We start from the raw sequence: 19,085 nt of genomic DNA, 5'->3' as shown, positions 1-19,085 counted from the left end.
AATGCTACCACCCGAGCTATGCGGCAAATAACAAAGAAAGATAAATTTCCCAAAGGGAATCTTGCATCTCGCTCACAGCCAGTGTTTTATCTCCGTCGCGAATTCCGCGAATCGCGACGACCGGCAATAGGCGAGCGATCATCCTCTTCATCCTCCTCCTCAACAGGAGCAGGAGTCCGTCGCTCAGTCCGTCTCTTCGGTCTCCGACGACGATTGGAACTAATATTACTGGCCGAATCATCCGGGGCAAGAGATCGATCATCATCAAAGATGCCATCATCAGTCCCACTTTCCCAAGCATTGACGGAGAAAGGCGTGCCCATGCGCGCTTCGACGGTTGAGCCGCGTCGGCTTTGGTTGGCGACTGCGAGGCCGGCGCCACGTTCGCGGAGGGCGCGTCGGACGACTTCGGCTTTTAGGTGTAGGGCTTCGAAGGCGTCTTCGAGAGCTTCCATTCCGAGGAAGATGTCGCGTTCGACTTCTGCTAGTGCGGCAATCTCCATTTCTTCGTCTAGTGCGATTGGCCCGCCGAAGGAGGCTGGGGATGAAGGGTTGCCGTTTGGCTGGCTGGCGGGTCGACCGTTGTCCATGTGGTTGGGTGTTGCTCCGCGTGAGATTCCGCCTGTGCTGAAGGGTGTGTTGGAGCGGTTGCTGTTCCAGCGTGAGCCGGATGTAGGGACGGGGTCCTCTGCGCCGCTGCGGAGGAAGCCGTCGAATCGGCCGGAGATTAGAATCTCCCATTCATCGTCGCTGATTGCCGCTAGTGTAGCGAGGACGTGGTGCAGGGCGGGATTGTTGAGCATGAACATGGCTGCCTCGGGGTCGCGGGGGAGAGAAAGGGAGTCGGTATAATCGTTGGATTGCCAGTGAAGATGAGACTGGGGCGGAAGGTTTTGGTCGGGGCTTTTCATCGCCGGATCGTGGGACGGGCGTTGAAGAGTTGATGCCAAGTAAAGCGCAGAACAAGGAGCGCTGGTGAGATTCAAGGTGGGTGAGCATGGCGAAGGTCAAGGTCTCGTCATCCACTTCGACGGGCGCACTGCTGGTGTCTTCATTTTGCTCCGAAAGCCATTTATCTACCGCCACCTTTGTCTTGCGAGATTGTCGAATGAAGTGATCGCGGTACTCCTCGGGCACATCGACATCAAGCTTCTGCATTGGGATATGTTCTTCCCCAGGTATATCGGAGTCTATATTTGAATGCGCCATGATGAATGGCGGCCACATAGGAAGCTCACGTCGGCCCGAAACAAGTTCCAGGACTTCTCCCCAACTCACGCCCTCTTGTGGTTCCTCCTCTTGATCGCGACCGCACATCAAACAACTGCATGGTTCAGACGAAATATCGCGCGCAAAGACAGCTTCCAGCCTATCGAGCAGTCGGCGAGCTACAGATCGGTATCCCGTCGCGACAGCTAGGGAGCCGCTCTTGCTCATCACTTTTTGGTAGTCATCGAGAAGACGATTATACGGATCAAAGACCTTTGCAGCGGCCAGCTGAGGTTGAGTAGCTTGGTGGGCGAAAGGGTCCGTCAAACCAGGGTTGCCTAGTAGAGTCTTGGGAACCTTGCTTTCCAGACCGCCATCTTTGAGCAAGTAATCAACTCTGGGAATTGTCACGGGCATTTCGGGGGGTGGCGGGGGAGGGGGGAGGACCACCAAAACCAGGGCTAGACACGACTGGTCTCCCGTAGTCGATCGATTCATCGCTAGGTGTGTGTCGGTGAGAGTTGGAAGATCGAAGCTGGTTGCGCGAGGGAGGCTTCGTCGGAGGGGTCATCGGCTTGCGTGGTACGGTATATTGTTGGTTGGGGGCAATGGAGGTAGCATCGGATCCGTTTGTTGATTCCGCAGCGACATCCCGGACGGTGATGTTTGACCGCGGGGGAGACAATGTTGAGCGACTGGAGCGTTTGGAGGGCTTTTTCTCATCGGAGGTCTTGGATTTGGAGGATGATTTATGGACTGTTCGCGTCGATGAGGATTCCTTTTCGGGTTTGGATGATGACGACTTTGATTTGGGGGTATCTGCACGAGTAGTCTTGCTTGACTTTGTTCCATCATCTCTCTTCGATCGAAGACTAGACGACGATCTGTTGACCTCGGCCCTGATCTTGATGTTGGCTGCTTTCTTTTTCGCCTTTTCCTTGTCCGAAGCCTTGTCGTCTTCGCCCACCGCTGGGCTACCTCTCCGAGAGGTCGGTTGATCACTGAGACCTGTCAAGGGCGGACTCGGAGGGGCTTTCGGGTTCTCAGCACGAGTGCGACCCGCTCCATTGGCCTTGCCATTCTCTTGATCGTGCTCGGTCACATCGGTGGGGTCCGGGGTAGGAATACTGGCAGTGCGGACATCTTCCTTGCTATGAGCTTTGGAGAAGTTTGGGTAGGGCAGGCTTGACCTCGATTCTAAGAACGAGGCGGTGCCCGAGATGGCAGTATCGACGCCAGGCATCGAGGCCCTGCGGGGTTGTGGTGGTGCGGTGTGGGAGATCGAAGAAGTGGAGGAGGTAGCCGGTGGTTCAGGCTGAGGATCCTTGGTTGACGACGATACCCGGGAGGAGCGTCCTTGGGACGAACGCTTCAGGCCTTGTTTGGTGGTGACGACGGAGGAGGATTTGGAGGATTTGGACTTCTTAGGTTGATTAGGTCTTACCGGAAAAAACATGGCTGGGGTCGAATCGAATTTCTCTTCGTAGCCGCAGACAGGTGGATCCCTTCAAAAGACCCCGTCTCCGCTAGTTCATCGGGCGCAGTCGGTCCTTCCTTCTGCTATACTCGTATATGCTTTGTTGCTGCCAGCCTTGTAGTAGATTTTGCAACGGAAGGCAGCACGATGCTATTTTTGTGACGGATAACGTGCTGCCTGGCGCTTAAGTTGGGCAGAGGTGAGATATCACTGGCTGCCAACTGGCCGGGGGGGCTCAGCGGTTGCTGTCGATCACAGGTCGGGAAAAGCCCCGGCATTCCGCGGGGGCCAGAGAGGGGAAACAGAAGGGAATGAGCTGGGAATGAGCTGGGAATGAGCTGGGAAGGATAGTCGAGAATGGGAATAAGCTCATGCGCGGGAGGTAGATTGGTAGATTGGGTGATGTCGGGTGTCCGGGTCAACACGTCAACAAGGGAAGATGCGGTGAATCGGGAAGAGGTGTGGCTGGCCCCGCCCGAGCCTGGACTACCTAGGTATGTATAGTAATAGTAGTAGGAGTATAAGTACTATATACCATGCTGAGTAGGCACAGTAGGCAGTATTTCCTGGACTGTGAATATTTCACTAGCATCCTTTCTTTCATCTATCCAATTACTTACATACTCCGAGTCCATCATTGTCAATACTTACTAGTATTGCCCGGCCCTACTATTGAGAGCACGTGATGCAGCCTTGTTGGAACTATACATATACAATAACAAGTTATACACTGCTGACTTGAATAAGCAGGGACTCATCCATGTAACTGGAACTTGGGTTTGAAGGGTAAGTGCAATTCGGGTATGCCCCGGGTATGGGTATCTTTAACAACAAATACTATCGTACATTTCAGGTCATCTTCCCCCTCCAGGGCTCTCCTGGTCCTCGGCATGTAATCCATTGGCCGCCTTCTTGACTGGGGACGTCTCCAACACCCAATTCCCATCTTCCTCATGAGCCACGCCACCATTCACAGCTGCTCGACGTGTTTTGTCACTAGCTGCTTCCAGGTCCCCGGTATGGTGATCCCAAACCCAGCCTTCCTTGAGCCAAAGCCACGTCAGGTATGCCCGGAGCTCCTTATCCTGCGGCAGCACAGACTTCCACTCGGGCACAAATCCGACAGTCGTTGCCCCGGTCCCTTGCCAGTCCGTAGCCACCTCCCGCAACTCATCCCGGCAGAAGATGCGCCAACTGTCCAGGGAATAGGCCCCAACCCCGGGCAAATGTGCAACTTCCCACGCAACTCGCATATCTTCATCATCAATACATTCGTCACGTCCAACATCTCGCCCATCGAGTTTCCGGGGATAGTGTAACTCGCGATATCGTTTTCCCTTGGTAGGTGGCTGGGTCTGCCACATTCGGGCGAGATCAATGCATTTTCGGGCACGTTGGTTTTGGAAACCAAGGCAGCGGATCATAGATACAAGTTCTGATGGTGATGCATTCGCCATGGCGTCAATGGTAGGGTATTTGTCAAAGACTTGAAACAAGACAGGCAATGCCACTCCCCTCGGGTGCGGTTGAGAAAAATAGTTGCAATGAGGAGCTTGAAGGGCTCATGGGCAAGTTGTTCTTGTACAAGGCCAAAATATGGGGCCTCAATTGGTGGAAAGGGTAGACATGACTCTGCCTCTGTTGGAAGAGTCGGGAAGTAGGGTGAGACTTTAGGTACCTTGGGGCGAGTGGACTTTGATTTTGGAGTTTCAGGCGGAAGTAGTAGAGAACTGGTTTCGGGTTGTAGCAGTAGGCAATTGGGTTTCGTCGGAGTCGTGGGGTTTGACATGAGGTGAGGGGGGTGAGAAATTCATGTTTTCGCAGGTCCCCACGTCGGCGAGTGGTTGTAAACCAAAACCATCGGATTCATCATCGCTTTCTAAATCGCTCAATGAAGAATCCGAAGACAAAAAGGCAAGTGGCAGATTCAACTCTGCTAGAATTTTTCGAGTCGCTTCGGGAATCGTCTGTTCATGCATTTCGGAGATTGTAGCCTGCTGGGGATGACGTTCTGCTTTCGGTTGGAAATATTTGGACTTCACCTCATCGCTCGGGGTCATCGACGGCGAATCATTGGAGATCAAAAATCCATGTCCCATTTTGCGGGATCGGGCGATAGGGCTGCAAACGGGGACTTGCGAGCACTGCTCGGGGGTGACATTTGCGATTGATCGTGAGCTGGGCGAATCCGTGGCAGGGGGGGTATGGGGACGTGGTGGGGACATCTCCACAGGCTTTACCACGTTCGTGTTGTGGTGCTTATGTTGTCGCTTGGGGGTATGAGGAAGTGATGGAGACATCTCCGAAGGCTTTGCCACATCCATGGGCTGGTGCTTGTCCTTTTCCTTGTGCGTATCCACACTTGCATTGGCCTGCTCTTGCTCAAACTTTCTTCGCTTCCGATCCTTCTCTCTCTGCTTTTTGCCCTTCTTCCGCTTTGAGTCGGCAGACGGCGCAGATGAGACCAAGCTCCGGCGGCGGATCACCTTCTTTGAGGATGGATCGGTCAGCATGCTGTGGGTGGTTCTAGGCACATCGATCGCCTGTTGAATTTGCGATTCCCGTTTCTTTTGTTTCTTCTTTTGCTTTTTGGACATCGCGACCGGCTGGTCGTTGGTTATTTGGGACTTGAGTTGCGGAGGCGACATTTCTCGAGTAATTTCAGCATCAGTACTTAATGTACAACCCCTAATTTGGGCTGCTAGTGGAGACTGCTCAGCATGCCTGTTTTTGCGAGACTTGTTCTTCCGAGATCCCGAAGCGTTCTCAACAATACGAGTATTGCCCACGGCAGCAGAATCATCAACAGCAGGGGTATCATCAATAGGAGAATCATCAACAATGGAAGCATCGGCAACAGAGGCCATCTCATCAACTGTAAGAGCGTCAGCAACAGAAGGCCTATCATCCACTGTAAGAGCGTCATCAAGAGTGGAAGCCTCGTCAACAAAAGGCATATCCTCAACGGTAGAGGCATCAGCGACCGGAGTAAGATCGACAAGAGTAGGAGCATCGTCAGCAGAAGGAACATGAACAGTAGTAGGAGCATCTTCAAAAGTAGGGGAGTCTGTGGCAGTAGGAGTATCATTGACGGGAGTAAGGTCGACAAAAGTAGGAGTATCGTCGAACAAAAGTAGGAGTATCGTCGACAAGAGGAACTCCAACGGCCGAAGCATCACTGGCAGTTGCGGCATTCTTGAAAGTAAAATTTAGCTTCCACTTCCGGGCCACTTGGTGAGAAATTTCAGGGCTGTTCACGACAACTGAACTCGGTAATGGAACACTTTCAATCGCGCTGTCTGGAGTAGCTCTGGTAGCCGGAGAGGCAATCTGCGTTTTGGCCTTCTTGGCCCTGGGGTGTTCAGAACTTTGTCGAGATCTTTTGCGAGGGTGTGTTTCGATTTTCGCCTTGGATACACTACTTGCGATCTGTTCATCGCAAACGGTAGAATCTGGCTCTGACGGGGCCGCGTCATAGCCATCCGGCGTCTCGAGGTAATTCCTTTGGACATAGCGAACCAAGCGATTGGTCAGGAGCTTGGACAGTCCGACCGATGCAGCCTTGGTGCGTACGTCGTCCAAGTATCTTCGCCAGGCGGATTGCTTCATGGGTTGTGCGGATGTCAAAAGAGGATGCAGCCCGATGTATCGGATCAAGTCGTCTCGCTTTGATGACTCTAACGGAGAAAATATGGTGTCTTCCTCCTCCAGGTCACTATCTTGTTGAACTTTTGGTTGCACATTGTCGTCTAGGGGCCGCCGTTTCTTTTTCGTCTTCGGTAGTTTGAGGTGACTGACTCGATGTCTGTTCTCTTGGCCATCACTCGACTCGTTGCGAGGGGAGCCTGCCACAGCAGCCGCTGCAGGGGAGACATGATCCTCATGGTCGCTCTCATCAGACATATAAATCCTCGTGATATCCCGGTTCGCGGCCACTCGTTTACGAGATCTGGTTTTCTGCTGGTTCACTGGGCGAGGTCGTGTACGAGAAGGGGACGGCTGGGCGAGGCTTGTGCTTCGAGAGGAGAGGATGATCGGCGAGAGATCATGGCTCTCTGAGCCCGTGTAGACAGGCCAATCTTTTTCCCTGAATTCTTCCATGCTTCGCTCTTCGGAAATGATCTTTTCCCACAATTGAATAACCGGCTGCGGGAATGGGCTGTAGGTATTGATGTCAAAGCTGGGTTTCGGTGGGACGATGGAGACATTGTCATGGACCGATGCCACCATTCTGTGATTCGAGCTTCATTCAGCCTTATGGGGCTTAGAAGCAGGCATGCAGTGGGAGAGAAATGTGGGTGTATGTATCAAGTGAGAGCTTAGGTCGGTTCAAGGTTGACTACTCGGAGCCCACTTGTTAGTCACATAGGCATGCGAAGAAGGGCCACTGGCTGTCCCGTACTCGGATTCAAATGATTGGGGCATATAACACGTACAAAAGGTCTGAAAACGCCTAAGTCTTTTCGGTGGGATCCACGACGCGAGAGGTTGCTTGTCGCGTAACCGGGGGAAAGATCACGGGTGGGATGAGGTATGTCTGTGGGAAGTAAGGGTATTGGCGAATGAGGGGTTGAGGAAGGAGAGAGAATGGGCGAGCAAGCAAGTGCGCATAAGTCAAGATTCGGCCAAAACGACCTAACCAGCTGGAGGAAATGCAATGAATAATGAATGAATGGAATGGAATGGACCTGTTCTAAATTGAAGCGCGCCGCCCGATTTGGCGGGGTGCACGGGCCATTTCGACGCGATAAGTGATAGGTGATAAGCGATAAGCGATACTGATATCCCAGGGTGGCAGAGGCTGGGTACTTTCCCTACCTGGAACTATGGAAAGTAAACAAACTTGAATGCAAGAAAGCACCCTTGGGAACTTGCCAGTGGTGATTTATTCTATTCAAGTTGGGAACTTGAAAAATGCCAGGGATGTAGGAAAAAAGGTGTAGAGTCGAGAAGTTCACTGGCATGTTTCTATTGAGCATCATCTACTAACACTATACTACTGTTCTATATCATGTAACTATATATTCATGAGGGTTGAATCTACCAACTTGTACTTGAATCAACCATGAAATTCTCCTTTGTGCAAATACTAGGGCGAAGTTCAGGCCGAGAAAGCGTCTGCAGTTTATGGCACAGAATAACCAGCCGAAGAAAGCTGTCGGGGTTCTCCGGCGGCATCGAATGTGCCATTAGGCAAGACCCGGATGGCCTGTGCAGTGCTCTGTCCAGGAGCCACCCATGAGACATTATGACCAAGGCTTTTCATGAAAGCAACAGTTGAGTTGTCATAAGCATACTCAAACGTGACTTGGTTGGGAACCAACTGATCATGGAGACGAGGTTTGGCGAGCGCTTCAGCGGCTGATAGCCCCTGGTCAATGACGTGAATGATGTTCTGGACAGTAGCTGTGATAATTCGACTGCCACCAGCACTTCCAGTCACCAGCACAAGTGATCCGTCCTTCTTTGTCACGATGGCGGGTGTAATAGAAGAGAGGGGCCGCTTGCCCGGTCGGATATAGTTGGCCTCAGAGGGGATGTACCCAAAGGAATTCGAGGACCCGGGAATTGAGAAATCTTGGTGAAAAAGTAAGATAAAAAGGTCTTTTTTTTGAGTCCATAAACTCTCACAAAATTACGTACCGTTCATCTCATTGTTCATAATGATACCAGTCTCCGGGACTAGGACCTGGCTTCCGAATAGTGTGTTGATAGTGGTGATAACTGAGATTGCCATGCCAGTATGGTCCGCTGTCGCGATGTGGGAGGTTCCTGGCCTGGGAAATGGTTAGATTTTGAAGCGAGTCAACACAGAGAGTACTTGAGATTTTCCACATACGTATCTAAACTTTCCAGACCCGACGGATCATATGCGGAAACGTTCAGAGTATGCGTATCCGAAATCTTAGATCGAATATCGGCAATCGTTGACTTTTTCAACATATCGCGTTCATACTCCGCCATACCCTTCACAAATGAAGGGTCACCAAGCTCGGTTCTCTATTTCAAATGTCAGCACCCGCATTGACTCATAGATAGATTAGCGGTGACAATACCTCGCCATAGCCAAAGCGAATGGCCTCGTCTAAGCGGTGAGTACTCAGGTTCAATGCCTTCTCATCGGAAAAGAGGCCACGGTATGTGTCCAAAATTTTGAGAATGCTCAACGCGACAGACCCACTCGAGGGTGTCGTGGTACTGGTGACAGTATATCCACGATAGTCAATCTGAGACGTATTGCGGATTTCAATCGAATAATTTTCCAAGTCTTCAAGGGTCATAGTACCATTTGATGCTTGTAATGCTTTGATGGTGTTCTCAGCAATTGCACCCGAGTAGAATGCAGCAGCCCCACCCTCTGCAATGGCTTCCAGTGTATTAGCGTAGCGCTTGCGGGTAATGATGTCCCCCAGGCCCAGCCGGGTCCCGTTTGGAGCGAAGTCGAGAGCCCAATTTGGATCTTTAGACAAGAAGTCTTCTCCGGTGCCCACTGCAGAATTCATATATTTGACCAAATCAGGAGTCACTGGGAATCCATCCCGCGCGGTGTGGATTGCGGGCTTCACTAATGTTGACCAAGGCAGAGAGCCATATTTCTTATGCACATGCTCTAGAGCTCGAACCTCACCGGGAACACCACTGGGTTGCATGTTAGATAGACCCTTCCAATGGAATTCGCTTTGCATACCTTGCAAGTCCACCATAAAGAGATGCGTCGGTATTATTTTTGTACATATCCTGAAAGGCCGCCGCTGGGGCCGTCTCACGGAAGTCAATAAATTCATCAGTGCCGTTGGGTGATCGGACAAGCATGAAGCCACCGCCGCCGATTCCGCTGTGATACATTCCTAGAATTGAGATCAGATATGTCGCCATCTTGCTTCAGAATGACATGACCTACCAATCACTCCCACGCAAAACTCAGTCGCAATGAGCTATTCTCTTTATAAGCATTCGAAAAATCTCGTGTTTTGTATATTTCAACGAGAGACTCACAGCATCGGCAGCATTGCCACCCATTTCCAGAATTTTGGTACCATGTCCTGAGCAGATTGAGCTTTCACTCGCAACGGCTCCCCGTTTTCCGGGCCCAAATTCGTGGTCAGAGGAACGCGGGGAAATCTCCAATGGCGTCGATAAAGCCCCTGGTAGGTGAATAACGAGAACGATCAAAGAGAGAATGGCCAATAGACCCAATCTTGCGGGTTTGAACATGTTGATGATTCTTTCCCGCCAGGATTTTTGCGACTCGGGAATGGAGTTAGGGCGAGTTATGAGGGCAGAGGAGCCTAGTAGGGGCTATCGATGGTATCATATATTAGTTTCTTTCAAGTTGTTCCTCACCGAAGATGCAAGAGGGGGCCGAAGGAAGTGGGGTTTGGGTTGGAGAAGACATTGGTTGATTAGAACAGGGATGAACATGCATTTTTTCTCCGCATCTTGAACGGTGCGTCGCATTCCTTGCTGCATGGCAGCACGTTAAAAGTTAGAACCAAGCCGCTAGCACCGCGGCCCCTGGATGTTAAATTAATTTGGTTCGACTCACTCAATATCGGGGAGGTTCCGTATAAAGGTAAAAATGAGCAATCCGATCTTCATAGCGGTATCAAGGAGCAATAACCCTTATCTAAGAAACGACACCCCATCATTTCAAGTTCCTGGCGGGTGACTCGTGGAGAAGCCCCAGCGCCTTGAACCCCGCTGATAAGCACCGCCCGAGGTAAACTTTCGCCCGAAGCAAATTATTAATATCAACACCGAGATTTGGAGTCGCGTGGTATCTGCTTGGTCATTGTGTTATAACGTGACATCGTGCCTTTGTCTTGACCTTTGGCTTCTTTGGATCTGAGCCACGGTGCTCCGTCAGTGTCGGACATCTAAGCCAATCGGCCTGAGCGTGTGCCTCGTGGTTTTGGTTGCGGGGATCGGCTGACTTGACCGATAAAAGGTTAGATATTCTGTTGGTTGAGATTAAGAATCCACCCGAACAATCCGGCTGGGGTGGTGGAAGCCGTTAAGACAGTTACTAATAGTGCCTGCGTGGACTTAAGAGCTAGTAGAAAGGAAGGGTTTCATCATCCTGGGATCTACCCTGCTCGGGAAAAGCTCGGAATAATTATTCGGCACCTGGACACCAGGAGTAAAAAGAAACAAAGAAAACCAACTAAAAATTAATGGAAGCCCGCGACTACTAGGTTTTGAATTTAATACTATCGTGTTCATCTTCACGAATACTAAGATCTCATAACCCATTCCTTTGCTCATGTGCCTTCAATAAACATCGCTCACCTGAGCAGTAATAGTCACCTTCGGCGATTATGAACACCTCTTAAAGCTTGCTGGAGAGACTCTGAGGAATTTCAACGTCACGGTATAACGCTCTCGTGTCCAAAAGCCCAATTTGAGCCTCAGATAAACTAATGATACCACATAGCTGCATCGCGGCCTCAAGTTCGTCCTTCAACACTAAAAGTCCAACTGTTAGCCTTATCTGGCAAACCTAAAAAGAGTACTTTAAAATTACATTTCATAGTATATCGGACTCCCTCCTCCCCATACATCAAGGCATAGAAAAAGGGCCGACCGAGACAAACCCTTTTCGTTCGGAGGCAAATGGCCTTCAAGACATCCGAGCCTCTTCGCACACCGTCTATAAAGACCTCCATTTCTTTCAAAATGAAGGGGTAATGTAGACACATTTCGGCGAGAGTAAGTATCGTAGGTTGAGCTGTGTCGGCAGCTCGTCCGCCATGATTAGAGATGTAGATACCCTTGCACCCGATTTTCCACGCTTGCAGTACATTTCCCGCGCACTGGATCCCTTTGATGAAGATGGGAATACCCGTTCTTTCAATAAGCCGCTCAATGTTGCTCCAGCATAGGTTAGGGTCAATCGATATCCCACCCGACCGAGTTTGTCTTGCCTTTCGGCCGTTGTTGTTTTGGGCTCAGAAGCTCGCTTCTGTTTTGCTATCCGTTTTTCATATTGCTCGTTTGTTTCTCTTTTGCTGAAAACCGGTAGATCCGCAGTGACCATTATCGCTTTCGGTTGAAGCTTGCAAAGATTGTCGACCATCTTATCCAGTGCAGCTTTATTGGGACTCACGTAAAGCTCGAAGTAGAATGGATGATCCGCGGGAGGCTGTCCATGTTAACATCGGCGATGATCTCTGAATCTTACAAAAATTTAGATTAGCCGGCTTTCAATTGTACTGTTCTCAAGGAACCCCCAATTCTTGCTCACGGTAGAAGTAGTCTCCACAAGTGATCGTAGGGTAGGTTGAAGCCTGCTGGAGCAGATGATAGGGCATCCAGAATTCGCTTTCGGACATCAAGGAAGACTCATCCGACGAAATCTTTCAATATCCGTTGCAGCAGGTTTTGTGAGTGTGGCAGCGATGGTACATATGGGGAGGCAAAGCGACAATCGCAGGAGGAGACTCCTCTTGTCGTGCGGTATAATGCCAGTGGCTTTCCATCGTTGCTTTATCCGCCAGTTGTGCAGAACGGTAGAAGTCCCATTGCAGTCGGACCCGGACTGAATCGCGCCCAGAGTGAGCTGAGAAGAATATAGATGGGCGCGATATCCAAGGAATAAAATGGAGACTGATGGTTCATTACATGCTGAACTTCTATGTGTATCCTCGGGGGTCAATGCCAATGACCTCGGGAGCAATCTCCAGTCAACGCATCCACGGATCATCTGATAACATGACACCAGTTGGCTCAATTGTTCACGGGATGTTTCAAGTTATTCATTGATCTCAGCCGCAATTTTTATCCAAGATATATCATCCGCCCACATAGCGGGTATCTCCGAGTCTTTCAACGGGTCTAATGTGGCTAGGATTAATTGCCGACCCCAGTCGCGAACATACCAGCGATTACACAGTAACCGCATAGCCAGACCCCAGTGCAAAAATAGAACCTTTGCCAGCCAGTTACCTTCCTGGAGGAGTGAAAGAAACTGATCGGTGATGAAAAGAGGCCATGCAATAGGTCCACCTTGCGCACCAATCTTGGGCCAGGGCTCGATCGCATAATTCAATAGTTCCCATGTGGCCTTGTAAACTGCTTGGTGCGGTCTTTGCTCTGAATCGATTTTGACTTTTAACCGCTCGATGGATGCCATCAAATCCCTTGTCCTCGATTAGCATCTCCTAGTATTTTGGGTGTTGGATAAATCGGCAACATACTTGTGCAAACTGAACAACTTTTCACTGATCCCATGCGATGAAGTATTACTAAGTCTTGAGTCAGTAGGAAGCCCCTTAAATAAATAGAAATATTAAAACTCACTTATTTGGCTGCCATAGAGCCTCTACAGAATCTGGTATGCAAAGCCAGCCACCCAGTGATCCATCCGCGCCAACTTCATTAAACCGGTTAAAAAGCATGGAGGCGCCATTGAGCAGCGTGCGAACTTCGATGACTGGCGAGAAAGGATCGCCGGGGGTATTTTCAGCTGATATTGAATGAAATCCGGTCGCAAAAATTATAATAAAGACGGAGGACACAAACGCGGGCTCGTATTGTTGTAACGTGATTTCCGGTAGAATCTTGCCGAGACCAGAGCAAGCTTGACTTTGATAACGCACGGCGGCGTCTAGCCATTTGAGGCGATTATCAGCTTCGAGCGAGGCCAAGTGCAACGCAGACAATGCGAGGATAGTGTCCAATAAGAAAGGAAATGATGTCGCCATCTGCGGGATAGACATTGACAAATGATAAGCTGAAAGCCCGTCCTGAGATAATGTTTGGTAGGTAGACGTCATGTAGTGATGCATGAGTTTCATCTCCAGCATGCGCGTGGGCATTGGAAGATCACCAGGGGCCCGACCACTGTTCTCGGAGTCATCTCGCTCTAGAGGAGATCCTTGAGAGCTTTCATGATCACCCTGTGGATAGCTGCACTCTAATCCTCGTCTCTTGCACAGTGTACACTTGGGAAGATCTTCATCGCACTATCAATCGAGTCAGATGGATGAAACACTTGAACCTAGACAGTATTTCCCAAAAGTAAAAGAAGAGAGAACTGATTCGATTCCCAGTCCACAGCTGTGCAGTCTCCTCTTGCTCTTCAAGGTCTATGTAGAAGCTTTTCACTCACCTTGACATGCCTCCTTTTACATTCCAAACAGCCCTTGCGGGACTTGGTGTGCGTGCGTCGCGACGGCATTGACTGGCAGTGTCGGGTACCAGACACCGTGACGTGTCGAGTGAGGTAATTCAACGGGCGGGAGATACTAGTAGCTCGATCAGGCCATATCCCCCAGTCAATTAGCCTGACAGCCTTGGGAATTGTGACCTCGGTTTCTGAAGATTCTCACATGACGCGCCCGCGCCCGCATTGCGTGGGCTTACGTAAGGCAGTATGGACCCTCTTAATATTTTTAGCTGTCGATCATCCAAATAGCCTGAGGTCTGAGTCTAATCTAGAAATCAGTATTCTCGATCCGCTAAATCTAAGAGTTAAGTGAAAAATTAAACATTCCAGTTCAAGTTGGAAACCGCCACGCTTGGAATCTTTGGTAGTAGTAGTAGTAGTAACCTCCAGTGCTTGAGACTCATTTGACTGAATATATACTCCGGACATTTCCCCACAACTTCAAGTTCCTTAACAACCTGATGTCCACGGATGGAGGAAGGGCAAGACTGCTGAGGTTGGCAAATCGACCTTGGAATATGTCAAATCTGATATATTGAGAGATCTCTATTCGGGAATAATGGACAATCAGAGTCATTGCAGACTGAAAGCTGGAGGTGCGTTTTCATTTCACAACTGTATTACCGGAAGAATAACTTTGTCTTTAGACGAAGTTGGTCGAAACAGCCTGAGTTGGCCCCACACGACTTCGGAAGCGAGGAATCGAGTTCGTTATCCAATTCGTTAAGCGTGTTTTCCTTCGGCTACGCTAACAAATCATGACGGTTTCCCCATCAGATCCCCGCAAGTTCTCAAGAGTGGAGGGCGTGGGGCTTGCCCGGGGGGAAAGCGTGGAGGAGTCATATAACCACCCCGTTAGGCGTGGGGTAGGCGACTCAAGTTACTACCGTCGGAGAATCTGCCAAGTGATAGGAAACTGTTTCCTGCATACTCAGTGTGTTACGATTGAAGATTGTATTCGCCACGATGGTTGAGTATTATTCATTACCTTCAATGACCCAATTTTTGAAATCAAACCCCTACACGTTCGCCTTTGCCATCGTTCTATTGCCTGCTCTATCCATTCTAATACACGACTTTCTCCTCTATCTCCGTTTACCACCAGGCCCTACACCATTGCCATTTCTAGGGAACAAATTAATCATCCCAACTGCTTCTCCGTGGATTCAATTCGAGAAATGGTCGCGCATCTACGGCCCTATATTCACTCTTTGGATCGGGCGACGACCGACAATCATAATATCCGACCCCAATGTCGCCGTCGACCTTCTCGAAAAGCGCAGCATAAAGTTCAGCTCTCGACCAAGGTTCGTGGTCATGGGAGAGCTTTACTGGGATAATGCAGGGATTCTGGTCCAGCCCTATGGTAAAGAATGGCAAACACGTCGGCGAATGCTGCACCAGGCCCTTAATCCTTCCGCACTTCGCCTATACAAGCCTGTTCAAGAAGCAGAAGCTGCAAGACTATGTTTCACTATCCTTGAGGACCAAAAGTCTTACGAGGGGCTCATCGACCGTTTCACAGCAAGTGTGGTGTTTAGCATCGCTTACGGACATAGGATTGACTCCATGAAATCTGATATAATTCGGCAAAGACTGGACTATATGCAATATTCGGCCTCGTTGAACGTCCCGGGTAAATTTCTAGCCGAATCGATCCCCTGGCTGAAGTATATACCGAATATTCTCGCCCCATGGAAAGCGGAAATACAGCGTCGCGGCCGTGGGGAAGCAGCAATGAATCTGAATCTACTGCGACGGGTCAAAGATGAGATTCGAAACGCAGCACCTTCCACTGCAGTGCCTAACTCATTGACTAAATTGCTCCTCGAAGCACAAGAATCGGATCCTGCAGCATTTGGCTCACTCAGTGAGAGGGACTTTTCTTTTGTACCTGCATCACTATTTGGCGCTGGAAGCGATACGACGGCCAGTACTCTCTGCAGTGCCATACTGATGCTTGTCACAAATCCCGAGGCGCAGGCAGCAGCCCATGCAGAATTGGACTTTGTTATTGGGAAATCGCGTCTGCCAAACTTTGCCGATGAAGCCAATTTACCATACATCAAAGCACTTTGCAACGAGACACTTCGAATTCGTCCAGTCGCCGTTTTGGGTGGCACGCCGCATGCTAACTCGGTTGCGGATACTTACAATGGCTATTTCATCCCGAGTGGTACAACAATTCTATCGAATTCATGGGCTATCAATCTGAATCCATCGTATTACCCCAATCCGCACCATTTTAACCCTTTACGCTTTCTTGGGGTGGATCCGACAACACTCTCATATCTTCCTCGCTTTTCTCAAGATGATTTTGCAGAGGCTTCTCCTCCAAATAATCATCCAGCAAAAGAGGGCCATAGCTCTTTCGGCTGGGGGAGGCGGATTTGTCCTGGGGCTGGACTGGCTCAAAATTCCTTATTTATTGCTCTAGCGAGGCTCTTGTGGACTTTCAAATTCAAACCAGTCTTGGAGAAGGATGGTTCACCGCGTCAGTATGATACATTTGCGTACACGCAAGGGTTTAACATTAGGCCGCGTCCATTTGAATGTGACATCCGTTTGAGAAGTGAGGAATGCCGAGAAGTGCTGATGATAGAAAAGGGAAGAGCGGAAGGTATTCTGAGTCCCTTCACTCCATTTGAAGAACAGGCACTCTCTCCCAATTGAACTAGAAATTGAAGCTTTACTACTTAATTATACTTGACACTTTAAATGAATTCATGTACCAGATTTTACTGAATGAAACCTTTTTGATTATTTTTTAACTCGTTCCCAGGATCCTTTGGGTATGCTATAGAAAACCAATATTGCCACGTGCTTGAATAAAAATGCAAAGAGGGGTGATTTCAGAATGAAGAAAAAACACAGCTAGCCCCAGTCTCATAAGTTGATCTGGAACCTTTTGCTCGTTCTAATGCGCTCGCCGAAGACGTAGAAAATAACAGGCAACGGACACAACGCCAGCGCAATAAAACCAAGCAACGAGTTTCCCCAACCCAGGCCGAGCTTCTCATACATCTTTGGCCCGGCAAGTGGCAGTAAGCAACCGGCCAGGGAACGAAAAACTGTGTTTGCAGCCATAGCACTAGCAGCATATATTGTAAAGGCATCGACTAAATAAGTGCTGACAGTCATCTAAATTTAACTTCGTTAGTAAATGGGACCCCGCAATTTCTTGTCTGACTTACGAAAGAAATCAGCATTCCAACACCCAGAAAAGAGGTTCCAATAATGGGCACAATCCAGTGAGTTTTGTAGTATGCGGTCCATCCGTACATAAAGAGAGAAGCGGGAACGAATAGCGAGCCGGGAATCATCGGGGGAAGTCGATATTCAGGCTTGCTGACGCCGTTCTTTGCGGTGAGGTATTTGAGTAGACGATCGGACGTTGTGCCGAGGATAATAAGTCCAACGATAGATCCGATACCGATGCCCAGGTATGATAGACCAACCGATCCCTGCGAGAAATGGTATTGATCCTCGAAGACGGCGCTGATGGTAGTGAAAAGGAGATAAAGATATCCATACACCACACCGACGTAGAGGGAGAGTAAAAAGACGATTGGTGAAAGGAAAAGCATCTTGGTAGGTCGAACAATCGAAAAAATGAACAGATCCCGAGGAGAGCGACCGGTGTCAAGAGCAGAACGCAAGTTCATGTTACCGGTTTCTTTCTGCAGTCTCTTCGTTTTACGGCTCAGGAGGGTCGGTGCGTATGATTCTTTGATAGTTAGGAGTGAGCTGATAGCGATCGCGCCGCTCTACAACCAAACGAGATTAGTGAATATCCCGGAAAGCGAACGGCAGATGTCCTCGTGCACTCACAGCCATGGCCAGAACCCAAAAGGTCCATCTCCAACCCTTCGCTTGGGCAAGGTACCCGCCGGCTATTTCCAGTCAGATATGATGGTTTCCAAGAAGCTTGTGAGACATACCAACGGGACCAACAACAGGTCCAATCAGGGGTCCGATAGCCCAGGCCGCCATTGCGCTACCTCTGCTTTCTTGAACGAACATATCCGCAATTGATCCGGCGCCAATAGTCAAAGGGCAGCTACCAACGCAGCCGGCAAAGAAGCGAAACACAATCAGACTGCCGATGTCGGGAGCGACAGCGCAGGTAATTGTCCATACTACGTAGAAAATGTTGCAAAAGTTGTAGACCTAAATGATGGTTGGTACTCGGATTCCAAGTTCAATCGCGATTCGACTTACCCAACGTCTCCCATACATCTCCGAGATAGGAGCGATGAGAAGGGGACCGAAGCAGTACCCGAGGAGATAGACGGAAACGACGAAAGAACTTAGTTCCGTACTGGTGATCTCGAAATCCTTGACTAGTTGCCCAACACCCGGGGCGAACATTGATGATCCGAGAGGCCTTTTGAAGAATAGGGTGAGCTGTGTCGCTTCAAAAGCACGGGAAGGAATATAGGCCTTACGTTAAAAAGGTGATCAGCGCGATGGAAACCGTTGCGCTTATCTTTTGCCTTTTCGTCCAATTGAGAGGGTTCTCGGGGTCGTTTGGACCATCCCAGTCAACAATATTCGGATCCCGGGAGCTTTCATCCTCCTCAATCGTGGTCTCATGTGTTCGGGGTCCAGCCTCGAGATCAGTCTTCTCTTGGAATGATCGCTTTTCGTCGTCGACTTGGTGAATCTCTGTATTGCTGGCTGTTGGTGTTGATCCATCAACAGATGGGGTCTCTGAAAATAAACATTAGCAATTAGCTACCATCAAAGTGTGAACCTTTGGGAAACAAAGGTTGAAAAGCAACAGAATCGGAGTACGTACTCTGGTCCTCCATCGCGAGCAGTTTGAAGGAGTAGTCTCAGCCAGCACTCTTGCTGGTCTACTCCTTAGCTAACTGTATGGGATATTGGTTGCGTGTTACGGTTCTTGGTGGCGATGCTAGCGAAAATTGAAGGTAAGCCACAGGAGCACCACAAGGAGGACAAGCTTTCCGAAATACGTCAAATCCAGGAAATATGGTTCAACAGGTCCACTCACGATCTTCCAGTGCTTTGAGCCGGGCAAGGGGAGGGAGTAACACAGGAACCTTTGAAGGTATGGGGAAAATGGATTCGGGAATTGTAAATGCGACGGGAAAGGCTTGAACAGATTTACCGATTGTTTTCCCAGGATCTCGGAGTTTAGACCGACAAGTATCCCCGCAGCGAATTATCCACCAGATGCGAGCGCGATACTCTGCCAATGCCTTGTGC

At 49.6% G+C, this 19,085-nt stretch overlaps 8 protein-coding genes across 8 annotated transcripts; 1 reads left to right on the top strand and 7 right to left on the bottom strand.

Annotated features, from left to right (window-relative positions):
* Positions 1-86: 86 nt before the first annotated feature.
* N7481_009263 (uncharacterized protein) lies at positions 87-2,665 on the bottom strand (the record flags this gene model as incomplete). The annotated part of the gene is made up of 3 exons (XM_057268482.1): positions 87-815; positions 880-1,606; positions 1,677-2,665. 3 exons carry the CDS (start codon positions 2,663-2,665, stop codon positions 87-89), a joined length of 2,445 nt encoding a protein of 814 aa, XP_057119159.1.
* Positions 2,666-3,540: 875 nt separating this feature from the next.
* On the bottom strand, positions 3,541-4,143 carry N7481_009262 (uncharacterized protein; the record flags this gene model as incomplete). The annotated part of the gene is made up of 1 exon (XM_057268481.1): positions 3,541-4,143. The coding sequence occupies one exon, from the start codon at positions 4,141-4,143 to the stop codon at positions 3,541-3,543; it is 603 nt and encodes a 200-aa protein (XP_057119158.1).
* A 252-nt stretch (positions 4,144-4,395) lies between these two features.
* On the bottom strand, positions 4,396-6,916 carry N7481_009261 (uncharacterized protein; the record flags this gene model as incomplete). The annotated part of the gene is made up of 2 exons (XM_057268480.1): positions 4,396-5,864; positions 5,956-6,916. The coding sequence occupies 2 exons, from the start codon at positions 6,914-6,916 to the stop codon at positions 4,396-4,398; spliced, it is 2,430 nt and encodes an 809-aa protein (XP_057119157.1).
* An 895-nt stretch (positions 6,917-7,811) lies between these two features.
* N7481_009260 (gamma-glutamyltransferase) lies at positions 7,812-9,901 on the bottom strand (the record flags this gene model as incomplete). Its single annotated transcript, XM_057268479.1, has 7 exons — positions 7,812-8,263; positions 8,330-8,463; positions 8,526-8,686; positions 8,743-9,325; positions 9,375-9,534; positions 9,588-9,621; positions 9,683-9,901. 7 exons carry the CDS (start codon positions 9,899-9,901, stop codon positions 7,812-7,814), a joined length of 1,743 nt encoding a protein of 580 aa, XP_057119156.1.
* Positions 9,902-11,357: 1,456 nt separating this feature from the next.
* N7481_009259 (uncharacterized protein) lies at positions 11,358-12,018 on the bottom strand (the record flags this gene model as incomplete). The annotated part of the gene is made up of 2 exons (XM_057268478.1): positions 11,358-11,828; positions 11,914-12,018. 2 exons carry the CDS (start codon positions 12,016-12,018, stop codon positions 11,358-11,360), a joined length of 576 nt encoding a protein of 191 aa, XP_057119155.1.
* A 419-nt stretch (positions 12,019-12,437) lies between these two features.
* N7481_009258 (uncharacterized protein) lies at positions 12,438-13,865 on the bottom strand (the record flags this gene model as incomplete). Its single annotated transcript, XM_057268477.1, has 4 exons — positions 12,438-12,825; positions 12,883-12,930; positions 12,986-13,650; positions 13,797-13,865. 4 exons carry the CDS (start codon positions 13,863-13,865, stop codon positions 12,438-12,440), a joined length of 1,170 nt encoding a protein of 389 aa, XP_057119154.1.
* A 954-nt stretch (positions 13,866-14,819) lies between these two features.
* Positions 14,820-16,526, top strand: N7481_009257 (cytochrome P450; the record flags this gene model as incomplete). Its single annotated transcript, XM_057268476.1, has 1 exon — positions 14,820-16,526. The coding sequence occupies one exon, from the start codon at positions 14,820-14,822 to the stop codon at positions 16,524-16,526; it is 1,707 nt and encodes a 568-aa protein (XP_057119153.1).
* Positions 16,527-16,739: 213 nt separating this feature from the next.
* Positions 16,740-18,667, bottom strand: N7481_009256 (MFS transporter; the record flags this gene model as incomplete). The annotated part of the gene is made up of 7 exons (XM_057268475.1): positions 16,740-16,994; positions 17,048-17,620; positions 17,685-17,746; positions 17,795-18,023; positions 18,075-18,240; positions 18,302-18,566; positions 18,655-18,667. 7 exons carry the CDS (start codon positions 18,665-18,667, stop codon positions 16,740-16,742), a joined length of 1,563 nt encoding a protein of 520 aa, XP_057119152.1.
* Between the last annotated feature and the right edge of the window lie 418 nt (positions 18,668-19,085).

The sequence above is a fragment of the Penicillium waksmanii genome (assembly GCF_028829765.1).
Source record: "Penicillium waksmanii strain IBT 27052 chromosome Unknown utg000008l:1.0-5622682.0:1.0-5626561.0, whole genome shotgun sequence".
Lineage (NCBI taxonomy): Eukaryota > Fungi > Ascomycota > Eurotiomycetes > Eurotiales > Aspergillaceae > Penicillium > Penicillium waksmanii.
Note: the sequence above shows the minus strand (reverse complement) of the source record. Positions and strands in the feature narration are given on the sequence as shown.